Source organism: Bos indicus x Bos taurus, chromosome 16 (assembly GCF_003369695.1).
Source record: "Bos indicus x Bos taurus breed Angus x Brahman F1 hybrid chromosome 16, Bos_hybrid_MaternalHap_v2.0, whole genome shotgun sequence".
Classification (NCBI taxonomy): Eukaryota; Metazoa; Chordata; class Mammalia; order Artiodactyla; family Bovidae; genus Bos; species Bos indicus x Bos taurus.
The window spans coordinates 65,122,889-65,135,953 of record NC_040091.1 but is presented as its reverse complement, the minus strand read 5'-3'; the positions used below and the strand labels follow the sequence as shown (position 1 = coordinate 65,135,953).

Genomic DNA, 13,065 nt, shown 5'->3' with positions numbered 1-13,065 from the left:
TAGGATATTACCTCTCAGATAGAATACCTTTTAAAAATCCAATGTGTTTGGAAAGGCAAACCCCAAAACTAATATGTGAGGCAGTGTAGTGTGGTGCTTTGAAGTAGGTTCTTGAATCAGACTGCCCAAGTTCATTTCCTTATTGGTATTTGATCTTAGGCAATTAATTGAGCTCTCTGTGTTTTCAGTCTCCTCATCTATAAACTAGAGATGATAATAACACTCACCTCAGAGGGTTTTGTGAGATGTCACTGACATATGTAACATACCTAGCAATAACAGTTTCTTACTGTATGTTTTAACAATTATTATCCTTCATTTGCAAAAATCAGCCTTTTATACTGATGTCATTTTGACAAAAAGTTGGTATCAGTTGATTTTTTTGGGGGGGAACTGGGAGGGGTCCCTTGGTTACATGAGGCACTTTAAAGAGTAGTCTGTTTTACTGAGGTGTTACAGTTGGTGGCATAAAGTCACTAGAGCCTGGATGTCTGAGGGAAACATTTACAAGAGGGATACATGGGGATAGATAAATGGTCATAACCAGCATATCTAGTAACTGATAGAGTTAATCAGCTGGTATAATGAGGAAGTCATGTGATATACACCTGAAAGTTCGTTTTCATTCATGCAAATGACCTTTGAGGTTTTTTGTTGTTGTTTAATTATTTTTTTAATATTGTTTTATTTATTTGACTGCGATGGGTCTTAGTTGTAGCACATGGGGTCTTTCGTTATGGCATTTGAACTCTTAGTTGCAGCACATGGCATCTAGTTCCCTGACCAGGGATGGTACCCCAGCCCCCTGCAGTGGAGCATGGAGTCTTAGCCACTAGATCACCAGGCATGTCCCTACCTGCAAAAGAACTTTGAATTCAGTACTTAACTTTTTTGTGTCTCATAATTCTATTCCTTGTAATACTCAGGTAATGGTCTCTGAACCATGGAAGAATATTAAATTAAGAATGTTTTCTTTGCTAAATGCCCTTGCCTCTTTCTTTCAGATTACATGAAGCAGACGACATTTGAAGCCCAAGCCTTTTTGGAAGCTGTTCAATTCTTTCGACAGGAGAAAGGACACTATGGCTCGTGGGAGATGGTCACTGGGGATGAAGTCCAGGTAACGTGGGGCTCAGAATCTTGGATCCTGTTCTCTAAGTGGTAGGAGGTCAGGATCATAATAAACTATCAAACAAACAAACAAAAGTAATTGCAGGCGTGGAAGATGTGGTTCTGTAGGGCGTTTCTCTCATTGTCTAGAAGCATTTGATCAGCAAGCTGCTGGGCACTCTAAAGACCTCCAGACTGGGCACTCCAGGCCTCCAGACCTGCAGCAGGGCAGTCCAGACAACAGCAACTGCAGTGGAAGAACCACTTCCAATTTCTTTCCGGAAAAAGCATATTCTCTCAAGTGACCTGTGCTTCGTGACTAGCAGCAAATGTGAGCAGTGTGGCATAGTGCAAAGTTTGTGGTGGGACTTTAAGTCAGCAGATTTGGGTCAAAGCCTGCCAAGTTATTTAACTTCTCTGTTTTAGGTTACTCCTCTGAAAAAATAGGAATGATAATGTTTGCCTGACAGGTTGTGAGAATTAAATAAGATGTTGTTGGAAAAGTAGTTGGCAAATAGCTGTCTTCATCTATGGAATGATTTATAAATGAAGTAATTAAAGGATACCAAATTTGAAAGCATTAGATAGTTTTCTAGATGTTTCATTTACCTTTTCTAGTGCTCTATCTCCTGTGGTCCAGATCCATAGTTTCCCATGACCTTGATTAAATGTCAATCAAGGGCTAAGTGTCTGGGTTGGTTTGGTACCAGGTACATTGTTATAGATCTCCAAGGAAACTATGTTTCATGATGTGACCCCATCCGCCATGAGGACACCAATCACAGGCTGATTCAGCCAGGAAGAAGAGGCTGGGTGTGGACATTATTTAATTAGAAGCGCGGAGGGTCCAAGAATGCTCTTCTTTAACTTCCCCTCATAGCCCAGAATGCCTCTTTTGGGGGCCAGTGAAATTTGTTATTAGGGAACAGTATTTGGAAGATGCCAGATGGTATCTTGCTTTTATATGGTCATTAAATATCTAAAGCTAGAAACATTTTCTCATGATAATGGGCTGTTCTTTATTGTTTTAACATATGACGCGGAATCTCCTCCTCTTCTGTCTCCTTCTCTTTCTTCCCTCCTCCTCCTCCCCCTTCTTTTTCTTCGGTAGAGTCTAAACTCATTTATTTCCCATCCTGAGACTTAAGAACTTTAGTCAATTGTTGATTTCTCATATTTGGAGGAAGCACATACCTTTGTATGTTCAAGTTAAACAGTTATTTAGCTCCTTGAGTTAAGTTAAGGTACTTGTTTGTTTGTTTTTCTTTCATTTGAAATCTTATATCAGCTCACATTCCTTCACTATCCCATGGAAAGCAGGTACCTAATAGTTCTTTTCTGAGAGCTGAGTATTGAGTTTGGGTGTTTTTTTGTGTGTTGGGGGCGAGGATTGACTTTCTGCTCTTCGCTTTGGGCTGATATGTGTGAATTGCTTTAAGGTGTGATAGAGTGAAATGACTCATGCCTTGCCATTCTGGTGAGGCGAGACATACCTAGAAGCATCCAGAGAACAAGGCAGTGTATGTGGGACCATGTGTGATCTGTACATATATGGACATCATAAAGCATTAGCAGCAGTCATAGGAAGGTGCTAATTTTGCAGAATAAAAAAAATACCTTATTTGAGTCAATTCTAATGAGGTGGATGAACCTAGAGCCTAATATACAGAGTAAAGTAAGTCAGAAAGAGAAAAGTAATGATCATATATTAACATATATATACGGAATCTAGAAATATGGTACCGGTAATCTATTTGCAGGTCAGCAAAGGAGACACTGACATAAAGAACAGACTTTTCAACACAGTGGGGAAAGAATAGGGCAGATGATTTGAGAGAGTAGCCTTGAAACATATACACTAACGTATATAAAATAGAGAGACAGTGGGAATTTGCCATATGACTCAGGGAACTCAAACTGGGGCTCTGTGACAACTTAGAGGGGTGGGAAGGGGTAGGAGGTGGGAGGGAAGCTTAAGAGGGAGGGGACATATGTATACTTATGGCTGATTCATGTTGATGTATGGCAGAAACCAACACGGTATTGTAAAGTAATTATCTTCCAATTAAAAATAAAATAAAAAATTTTAAAAATACCTTAAAGGGGAAAAAGAAACAGAAGAAATCAGTAAACGCTTTGCTCCTCTAGGAATTTGAGTTTCTTTCGTAAAGTCACAACCTCATAAAATGTGAGCACTGGAAGGGCAGTTCAGGATTATTCGTCCAGTACCCTCCAGGCCGGAGAAAGAACATTCAGAGAAGTTGGCCCAAGTCACAAAACCAGTCTGTGACCGACTTGCATTTTGAGCCATGTCAGGTGAACCTTGAAGAAGCTGCTGAAAGGAAATAACTTTCAAGACTTTTCCTGTGTGAGGCCTGGTGAGGGTAAACTTCATCTTAGCCGTTACACATGGAACTGAAGCAACCTCTATCCTAAGACTCACAGAAAAAACAGGTCAAGGTCCCAAAGAAGCTACCAAGTAGTTAAAGAAAAGGGCATAGCATGACTGAGTTTGAGAATGTGACATCTTTTGTTTAAAGCACTGCGTTTATTTGCATTGTTTTCCTATCTGCTAAGAACTTAACCATAACATTATCCTAACCCCTTCTACCCTCGAGACTGTATTCAGAAGATTTTCAGCAATGCTACATTATTATCTTCATAGTAATGACTCATACAGCAAGTATGGCATGCCCTCGTGCTGGTGGTTATTTTAGGCAAGTGTCCAGGCAAAGCAAATATCTTAGAATAATTTGCCTGACAGACTATTAAGGTGAAAATATTTGTACCTCAGTAAAAGCATCAGTATATTTTCTACTTGTCAATTAAAAATGTATCAAATGAAGTCATGAGGGAAAGCATTTTGGAAAATGTAAATACAAGTTACGTGATTTATTTTTTATTTGCTTTTAAATTAACCAGATGGGCTAAGAGAACAGCTCAAAATTCCCACACATCAGGGTGGTTTCAAGACCAGAAAGCTATCCACATTTTTCCCTTGTCCATATGTTCAAGTCGTCTTTTTCTGGTGACCTTGAATGTGACCCACTTTAAATGCACTGTTTCACACTTGGTTGCTCAGTAACACGAAAGGCATGCGGCCAACAGCCTGGTCAGACCATGGAGTCAGCCTCAGTAAAGAGGGCAGTATTTCTGGGCCTCACACCTTCCCCACAGCTGCAGCATGTGGAATGTAAATGTAGTGTGGCCTTCACGGAATGAAGCTGAAGCTCCAACACTTTGGCCACCTGATGCGAAGAACTGACTCCTTAGAAAAGACCCTGATGCTGGGAAGGATTGAGGACATGAAGAGAAGAGGGCAACAGAGGATGAGATGGTTGGATGACATCATTGACTCAATGGACATGAGTTTGAGCAAGCTCCAGCAGATAGTGAAGAACAGGGAAGTCTGGTGTGCTGCAGTCCATGGGGTCATAAAAAGTCAGACACGACTGAGCAACTGTAGAAGAACAGCTCAGGGAGTGAGCCTGGAATTGTTGGTTTCCATCAACCTAATGGTGCGTTTGGTTTCTTATATGTGTGATGGAATTTTTAAATCTCCCAGTTAAATCCCAGCAGTTAAATGTACACACGCGCCCCTTTTATTTAAAGCACAGGAAATATTTTTAGGTTCCTTATGGTAAAACTCAGTGGTTTCTATTCTGAAGGAAGAAGGTTGGGAAACCCCTTCATTAATACGATTTGTTTTTATTAAATTAACTGCTTTCTCCCTGGTAGCCCTAGGGCTCTGAACCCTGCTCATGGAGGGCTGACCAAGGCAGGAAATCCCAGAGCAGGTCCTGGGCTGGTGAGGAGCAGTTCACAGTCAGAGAGGGCTGGGGCTGACAGATACAGAAATAAGATGAACTGTTGGGAGGAGACAGAGTTGGCTGTTGCCTGCCCAAGGGCTATTCCCTAATCTCACACTCCCCGCCCCTCCTTCTCCATCAACCCACTCTCATCCCCCTTCTTTTTTTCCCAGACATATTTCCTTTCCAATCCCTTAAGTTATAAAATAGAACCAAATTTCTTGGAACATTGTATGGGAAAGACTAAAAGCAAACTGCAAGCCCACCCAAATGGAGCATTTTTTTTTTCTTTGGACTGTGTAACATTTTCATCTTCAAATCTTCTTCACACTCATGCTCAGATTCAAGCCAATCTCTGAAAAAGGATGGATTTGGATAATTAAATTCTGGCTTTAGTCTCCTTAGGCTCTTAGCTCACGCTCCCAATGCCAGTGCTTTCCTCACTCTTGGGCAGGTGTGTCCAACAAGAATTTACTCCATTGGGCAAGATAAGGTCATGAATTATTAATTATGTACTTGAACCCAGTTTGGGCACTTGCTGATTTCTATGCGATTTACACATGTCAGGTTTCTCTTTAACTCCTCAAAAATCCTCAAAAATGGCATCACTGACTCGATGGACATGAGTTTGAGCAAACTCCAGGGATTGGTGATGGACAGGAAGCCTGGCATGCTGTAGCCCATGGGGTCGCAAAGAGTCAGACACAACTGAGCGACTCAACTGAACTGACATCTTGACTGCTCCCCAGATAATGGTTAAGAAAGGTCCAAACATCCCCAGCAGTGAATTAGTAGGACTAGTGGAAATCCTACCCCTGTTATAATCATAGTCACACCTGAAGTTCCACATCACAGATGATGGAACTCCCCCGGTTGCACTGACTCCCAGCCTTCTCTCCTAGGAACTCACAGACCTAGGCGGACTGAGCAACTCACCCACCTCCACCCTGGGAGTGTTCCTGTTCAGTTCATCTAGACTGTTACAGCCCGTGTAAACAGAGCCATTTTGAAAGTCAAAATCTAGTGACCTCATGAGCATTTCCACTAGCATGAGGCTGACCAGTGACCTTAAAGTCTTTCCCAAATCTTAATTTGAGTGTTTATGAGCAGGTCAATTATTTTGGACAAATATTTTTTTCAATTCACAGAGCAGATGTCAAGTGATTCTCTACTATGATTCTGCTTGCCTCCTTTCCCGAAGTTATTCTTGTTCTAAATCTTGGGCTGCAGCCTGATACTGAAGGCTGAGCTGTGAGCCCCAAAACTCACCACAGATCTAAGTCTAAACAACAAAACTGCTCCAGTTCCCTTGGGGGAATATAAAGAAGAAAGGCCAGTGTTACGTGGGGCCTTATGTGCAGACAGGTAAATCACTGCTCACGTTCAAAAGAAACACTTCCATTGAGCCAAGCAAATTTGTAGGAAAGACTTGGGAACAATTGAAAAAAATACTCTGAAAACTGTATACACCCCCTCTCCCGTATTCTCATCCCACCAATGTCCAGTTGTTCCAAAGTATTTGTTACTCCCTTCTTTTCCTAAACTTTAAAGAAGATGGAGATGGGATTCAGGGTGTAGTAGGGACAAAGAGCATGAAGACACTTAGATCCCAGAAAAGTTCAAGAGGAAACAATGGTCTCAGGGGATACAGACAAGGATTCAAGCTGCCAAAACCAAGCCTTACTCCCTTCACAATTTTGCTAAGGATACCCTTATCCATAATTGATGTTTCCTCTCTTATCCTAAATGCATTAGATTGTTCCATTTCAAATAGTAGAAGTTCAAGTTGAGGAATTTGTCCTTTCCAGCGGGAAAATGTCAGCAGGCGTGACTGTTCCCTGCAGATATTTAGAACATTTACCCTCTATGACTCTTCCTAGAGATTTCTGAGGTCTCAGACTCAGAGTTAAACTATTAACCTAACAGATTTCATGGAGTGCAGGACAATCTTAGGTAGCCAGGACAGTCAGTCAGTTCAGTCACTCAGTCGTGTCCGACTCTTTGAGACCCCATGGACGGTAGCATGCCAGGCTTCTCTGTCCATTACCAACTCCTAGAGTTTGCTCAAACTCATGTCCATTGAGTCAGTGATGCCATGCAACCATCTCATCCTCTGTCATCCCCTTCTCCTCCTGCCTTCAATCTTTCCCAGCATCAAAGTCTTTTCCAATGAGTTCGTTTTTATGTATCAGGTGGCCAAAATATTGGAGCTTCAGCATGAGTCCTTCCAATGAATATTCAGGACAGGGGTGGCCAGTTATGACACCTTCAGTTGCCCTGATGTGCAGATTTAGGTGTTACCAGCTAACCCAGCTCTGAGGCTTTCTTCTTCCTCTTTGTTTTGTTTTTTCACTTAAGCATTTTTTTTTTAATTTGAGTATAGCTGCTTTACAACATTGTGTTATTTTCTGCTGTACAGCAAAGTGAATCAGCTATGTCTATACATATATCTCCTCTTTTTTAGATTTCCTTCCCTTATAGGTTTATAGGTTACCACAGAGTATTGAGTAGAGTTCCCCGTGCTCTACAGTAGGTTCTCATTAGTTATCTATTTTATACGTAGTGGTATATATATGTCAGTCCCAATCTCCCAATTCATCCCACCCCTCACTTCTGCCTTGGCAAGTAGAAATAGAGACACAGATATAGTGGCTGTCTTCCTCTCGACAGATCCTGAGTAACCTGGTGATGGAGGAGCTCATGCCAACCCTTCAGACAGACATCCTGCCTAAAATGAAGGGGAAGAAGAACGACAGGAAGAGGGCCTGGTTTGGGGTGAGTGATGATTCTGCTTGGCCAGCTCTGCTGCTCAAAATGAACATTCCCTTCCCTTCTCTTTTTAAGGTCTTGTTTTTCTTTTTTTTTAATACGTAATTCCTTCCCTGGGTGGAGAACTGCCCAGTCTGCTCAGTCTCATATACATCAGGACTAATCCAAACAAACTCAGACTTTGAAAGAAAAATTAGAATGTGCACACGGTTTTGTTTATGTTGCGATCATCTGTGATTAACCCGCCCTCCTGTGCTTGACTCCATCAGGCTCTGACACATGACAGAGCTCCAATCTGTGTGCTGTTCTCTGTTCCAGCTCCTTGAAGAGGCCTACCACCTGGTTCAGCATCGAGTTTCAGAAGGATTAAGCGCCTTGAAGGAGGAGTGCAGGGCTCTGACAAAGGGCCTGGAAGGAACCATCCGTTCAGACATGGATCAGATTGTGAACTCAAAGAACTTCTTAATTGGAAAGATCAAAGGTCAGTGGAGATAATGCCTGCTCCTATGAGCTAGATAAGCTGTGCATTTAAAGCTCTTCCACAGGGTGAGATGTCCCAAGTGGCGCTAGTGGTAAAGAACCCTTCTGCCAGTGCAGGAGACGTAAGAGATGTGGGTTTGATCCCTGGGTCGGGAAGATCCCCTGGAGGAGGGCACAGCAACCCACTCTAGCATCCTGGCCTTGAGAAGCCCATGGACAGGGGAGCTCGGCGGGCTACAGTCCATAGGGTTGCAGAGTCGGACACGACTGAAGTGACTTAGCATGTACATGGTGAGAATTCATAGTTTCAGAGGAGAATTAAACTGAGGGACTTTGGGAGAAAGTGGTAATACTTGTAATAGGAGCATGCTAGTGGTGCTGTTAAGGGTCTGGACCTCCCCATGGAAACTTCAGTGACACAGGCTGGAGGGCATAGTGCCTCTTGCCTGTAGTGGTGCCTGTATGTCCTGATCCTGTACCTTTTACACCAAATTGTAATGGCTCTGCCCTGCCCTCCACCTGCTGTAAGCTCTTAAAGAGTAGGGCCATGCCACCCCGGTTTACTCAGGTATTCCTTGTGCTTAGTATCGTGTCTGGTGTATGTAGACTCACAGTGAATATCCAAATCAGTGAATAATGGATTTTCCTTTAATAAGAAAAAAAGCTTTTGGGTTAGAGTCAATAAATCTAGATCTTCTAGATCTTCCTCCACTTATCATAGGGTTACGAGCCAATAAACTCATCATAATTGAAATGCAGGCATTTAATACGCTTGACCTACCCAATATCATAGCTTAGCCTAGTTACCTTAAACACGCCCAGAACACGTATATCAGCATATAGTTGGGAAAAATCACCTAACGCAAGATCTGTTTTATTATAAAGTGTTGAATAGCTCATGTAATTTATTGAATAGTGTATTGAAGGGGAAAAACAAAAAGGTTTGTCTGGGTACAGAATGGCTGTCAGTGGGTTGGTTGTTTATGCCTGTGATCCTGTCCCTGATGGGAGCCGTGGCTGTTAACCCTGCCCAGCATCCCAAAAAGAGCATCATACTGCATCTCACCTGCTCCGGAAGAGATCAGATTTCAAAATCTGAAGTAGTTTCCCTGGTGGCCCAGACAGTAAAGAATCTGCCTGCAATGCAAGAGACCCAGGTTTGATCCCTGGGTGAGGAAGATTCCATAGAGGAGGGAATGGCAACCCTCTCCAGTATTCTTGCCTGGGAAATCTCATAGATAGAGGAGCCTGGTGGGCTACAGTTTGTGGGGTCACAAAGAGTCAGATACAACTGAGCAACTAACACTTCTGCTGAATGGGTAATGCTTTCTTCACCTCGTTGTAAACTTGAAAGCTTGAAAGTTGAACCGTCCTAAATCAGGGACCCTCTGTGGCCCCAGCTCTAATGTCAGCTGGGTATGTGGGTTCAGGGAGATCACTCAATTTCTCTGTGCCTTGGTGCCCTCCTCTTGAAATCACAAGGGCCCATGCAATCAGGGTCTGCATGCTGAGGCTCTTGGATCAAATCCAGCCTGCCACTATTTTTATAAGTTACATTTTACTGGAAGATGGCTGTTCCTACTCCTTTCTGTATTGTCTGGCTGCTTTGGCACTGCAGGAGCATAGCTGAGTTGTTAGAACTGAGATCATATGGGCGGCAAAGCTGAAAATGTTCCTGACCTGGCCCTTGACAGAGAAAAGCTTGCCTCTTTCCTCCCAGGAGGCTTTAGATGGCCTCTAAGAAATTCTACAGAATAAAATTCTACACTTCTGCCTCCTACATACCCCAAAGCACACCACACTGAACATCATTTCAGAGGGAAGCATGCTGGCTTATCTGTGATTGTTTATCAGCAATTTTCTTAGGTAGTCAGTTTTCAAATTATTCACTCAGTCATTCATTCAAAAGACATTCACAAAGCGAGTGCTTTCTGAGCAAGGTGATGCAGCTTTAGCAGCAAACAGGGGAGATCTAGTTCCTGTGTTCAAAAGACGTGGAACCTAATGGGATTTTCCGCTTGGAGGATTATCCTCTACACTTCAGGCTCTGTTCATACTGCAGCCTAGCTCACGCTGGGCTCTTCTAACAAGTCCTCCTGAGAGTAGGTTGCAGGAGGCATTACTAGAGCCAAGGCGTGTGCGTCTGAATCTATTGTTTATCTGTTCATGCGATGCCTTCTCCAGCCAGATATAAATTAACTTCAGACTGCTTTCTGGTTCCTATTACCCAGGTCTCTTATTCCTTTATTAGTACGACTGATCTGGAGTTGACTGTATGTTGAAATGCTTTATACAACTTAAAATGGCCAACACTAAACTGCCACAGCCAAATACATTCCTGTTGACTGGAGCTGAGCTGAGCTGAGTCTAATGGTGGCCATTCTCTTGGCCTGAATTAAATGAGTCTCTCTCTCTTGCCTAAATCCCTTCACATAAGATGGAAAAATATTCTGCCCTGGACTGGTTTTGGTTTCCTAAAGGAAGCCTTGAAAGGAAGTCATGATCAGATCTTTTAAAAATGGAATATCAGAAACATATTTTCATCAGGCCTCTTTTCTTCCCCTTTAAAACAAGAAAGTGCACATCGAGCTGCATTGATAAAGGGCTTTGGATTTCAAAAAAACTTCGGGAGTATTAAAGTAGCTTTCTCTCCATTTCCTCCCATGTGATTCTTGGCTTAAATTCTGCTGCATGAATACTGAATCATTTAATAAGCATTTATCCTGCCCCTGCTGAATACAAGGCCTATGAGGCGCCTAGGAAGAAGAGAAGTAGAAGAGAGTAAAAGTCACATCACAGACACCAAAACAGAAGGAAAAAATATGAAAAATGCCACAAAAGAGGCAAGAACAGAGGGCACAATGATTCCCAGGCAGGAACCACTTCAGCTTCAAAAAAAGTCATGTGGGCCCCTGACAATGAGAGGAATGTTTTAATGTCAGTTGATTGGAAAGGATGATATTACTCACAGATACAGTAAGAGCTGACAGTTTCTGAGTACTTCCAGAGGATCACACACAGTTCTGAGCATTTTGAACACAGCGAACTCATTTAATCCACACCATAACCTTCAGAGTACTTACTATTATGAGCCCCATTTTACAGATAAGAAAACTGAAGTAGAGATGAAGTAATTTGCCTGAGATTCCGAAGGTAGAATGTGAAACAGTCAGACCAACCCCAACCCGCAGCTCCAGGGTTTTCTCTCTTCATCACTCTGCTCAACTGAATTAATGTATGGCTCATGAATTAATGTGTCACAACACATGATTCATCTCTGCATCCCTGAAAAATAGCAGAGCATACTTGTGTGGGATGTAAAATTTATTTGGTCATTAGGGAAACACCAGTAGACTGTAGTTCAGGAAGCTGGGTGGTGGTTCAGGGCATTAGGCTGTTCCGAGTGGGTGAAATTTGAACTTGGCCTTGAAGGGGTGAGTAGGATGTTTATAAACAGAAGTGGAGGAAGGAAGGCAGAGGTGGAAGGAACGCTGGATAAAGGCACAGAGAGGGGGGCTGGAGCCCATGGTTGTACATAGGCAGGGGGAGGTCTGGCAGAGAGGAGCATGGCCACCCACGACCCCTCCCTGTGCCTGTCTCTGCCCCTACCCATCAGGGCATACCAGCCAACTACTAAATCTTTACTATATATTAGCCATGACCATGATTGCTCTGAAATTTCAATTAGACACTTTTCACATAGTTCTTCTCCCAGAGTTAATTTATAAATAATTCATTTATCCTCCTAGCAAACAATTTTGCATTTTGGTATCAAGTAAGTTAGTTATTTTTAGGAGTCATAGATTGTTTCATTGAATTATACAATAGAAAGGGTTTTTTTCCCCCTAGTAATTCTATGATCTGTTTAATATTTTCTATCTCAAATATTTATAAGTACATAATATCAATAGTATTGGTCATGTCAGATTTTCAGAGTAAGAGGCAGTCTGATCCTTTGTAACCCTGTGAAAGATTTCTGCAAATTGAAGTGAGAACGTGGCCATTTTCTCACTATAAGCAAGTTATTTGCTAATAGAAAATAAGAAGTCTATTTGAATTGTGAATCTGGATCTGAAAGTTAGGGTGTGACCTTGGTGGAATCATCTGACATCTCCCGGCCCCCTTCCCCATCTGTAGGATGAGGACCTGGACATCAAGATGTATCTGTACTTCCCTTCTCAGTTCTGTGGTCCTATAACAAGGCTCGGTGGCTTACCGAGCTCCACAAAACTAGCCTTTCATCCACAGAGCAAGCTCAAGCCTTTTCCAGTTCAGATATCCTTTACTGCCACGGTACTTCCCAACCTGGCTAATCATGAAAATTGCTTCAACACTTAAACAAACAAACAAAAAAACAGATTTCCATGGCTTATCCAGACGTACTGGATCAGGATCTTTACTATGGTCCTCTTCTAAATCAAAGAGCAGTGTTTCCTCTGGGAAGTAAGAGTATGGTTACATTGTTTAAATCCTTTCCTAAATTTATTTGAATTGGCAGGTAATTACTTTACAATACTGTGATGGCTTTTGCCATACATCAGCATGAATCAGCCATAGGCATGCATGTGTCCCCTCCCTCCTGAACCTTTTAGTCCCTTTTTATGATTTTCTGTACTCTTTATATTTTTGTCACTAAGTTTGTCATCCTTGATTATCAGGAAAAAATAGCATGTTTTTAAAAATTGGGTGTGGGGATGGGAGGCGGTGTGGCAAACCGATTGGAATTTGTTTCCATTTGGCCTAAAAAGAAACCATACTTGAATTTTTTAAAAGGCCCTTGAGGAGAGGGGAGGAAAATTGAATTAGATCAACTGATTAACTCTTAGAAAAAAGAATTAAAAACCTAATAAATGTGTTTTTAGAAGACAAACTATGAATTTATAATGGTGATGATTGA

The 13,065-nt window shown here is 42.1% G+C and overlaps 1 protein-coding gene across 1 annotated transcript in view; it reads left to right on the top strand.

The window, feature by feature from the left end:
• Positions 1-13,065, top strand: part of FAM129A (family with sequence similarity 129 member A) — a 184,147-nt gene that overhangs the window by 151,010 nt on the left and 20,072 nt on the right. Inside the window, exons 6-8 of the mRNA XM_027565566.1 lie at positions 1,005-1,120; positions 7,590-7,694; positions 8,007-8,169. Of these exons, the coding sequence (XP_027421367.1) occupies positions 1,005-1,120; positions 7,590-7,694; positions 8,007-8,169 (384 nt within the window). The remainder of the gene's footprint in view (positions 1-1,004; positions 1,121-7,589; positions 7,695-8,006; positions 8,170-13,065) is intronic.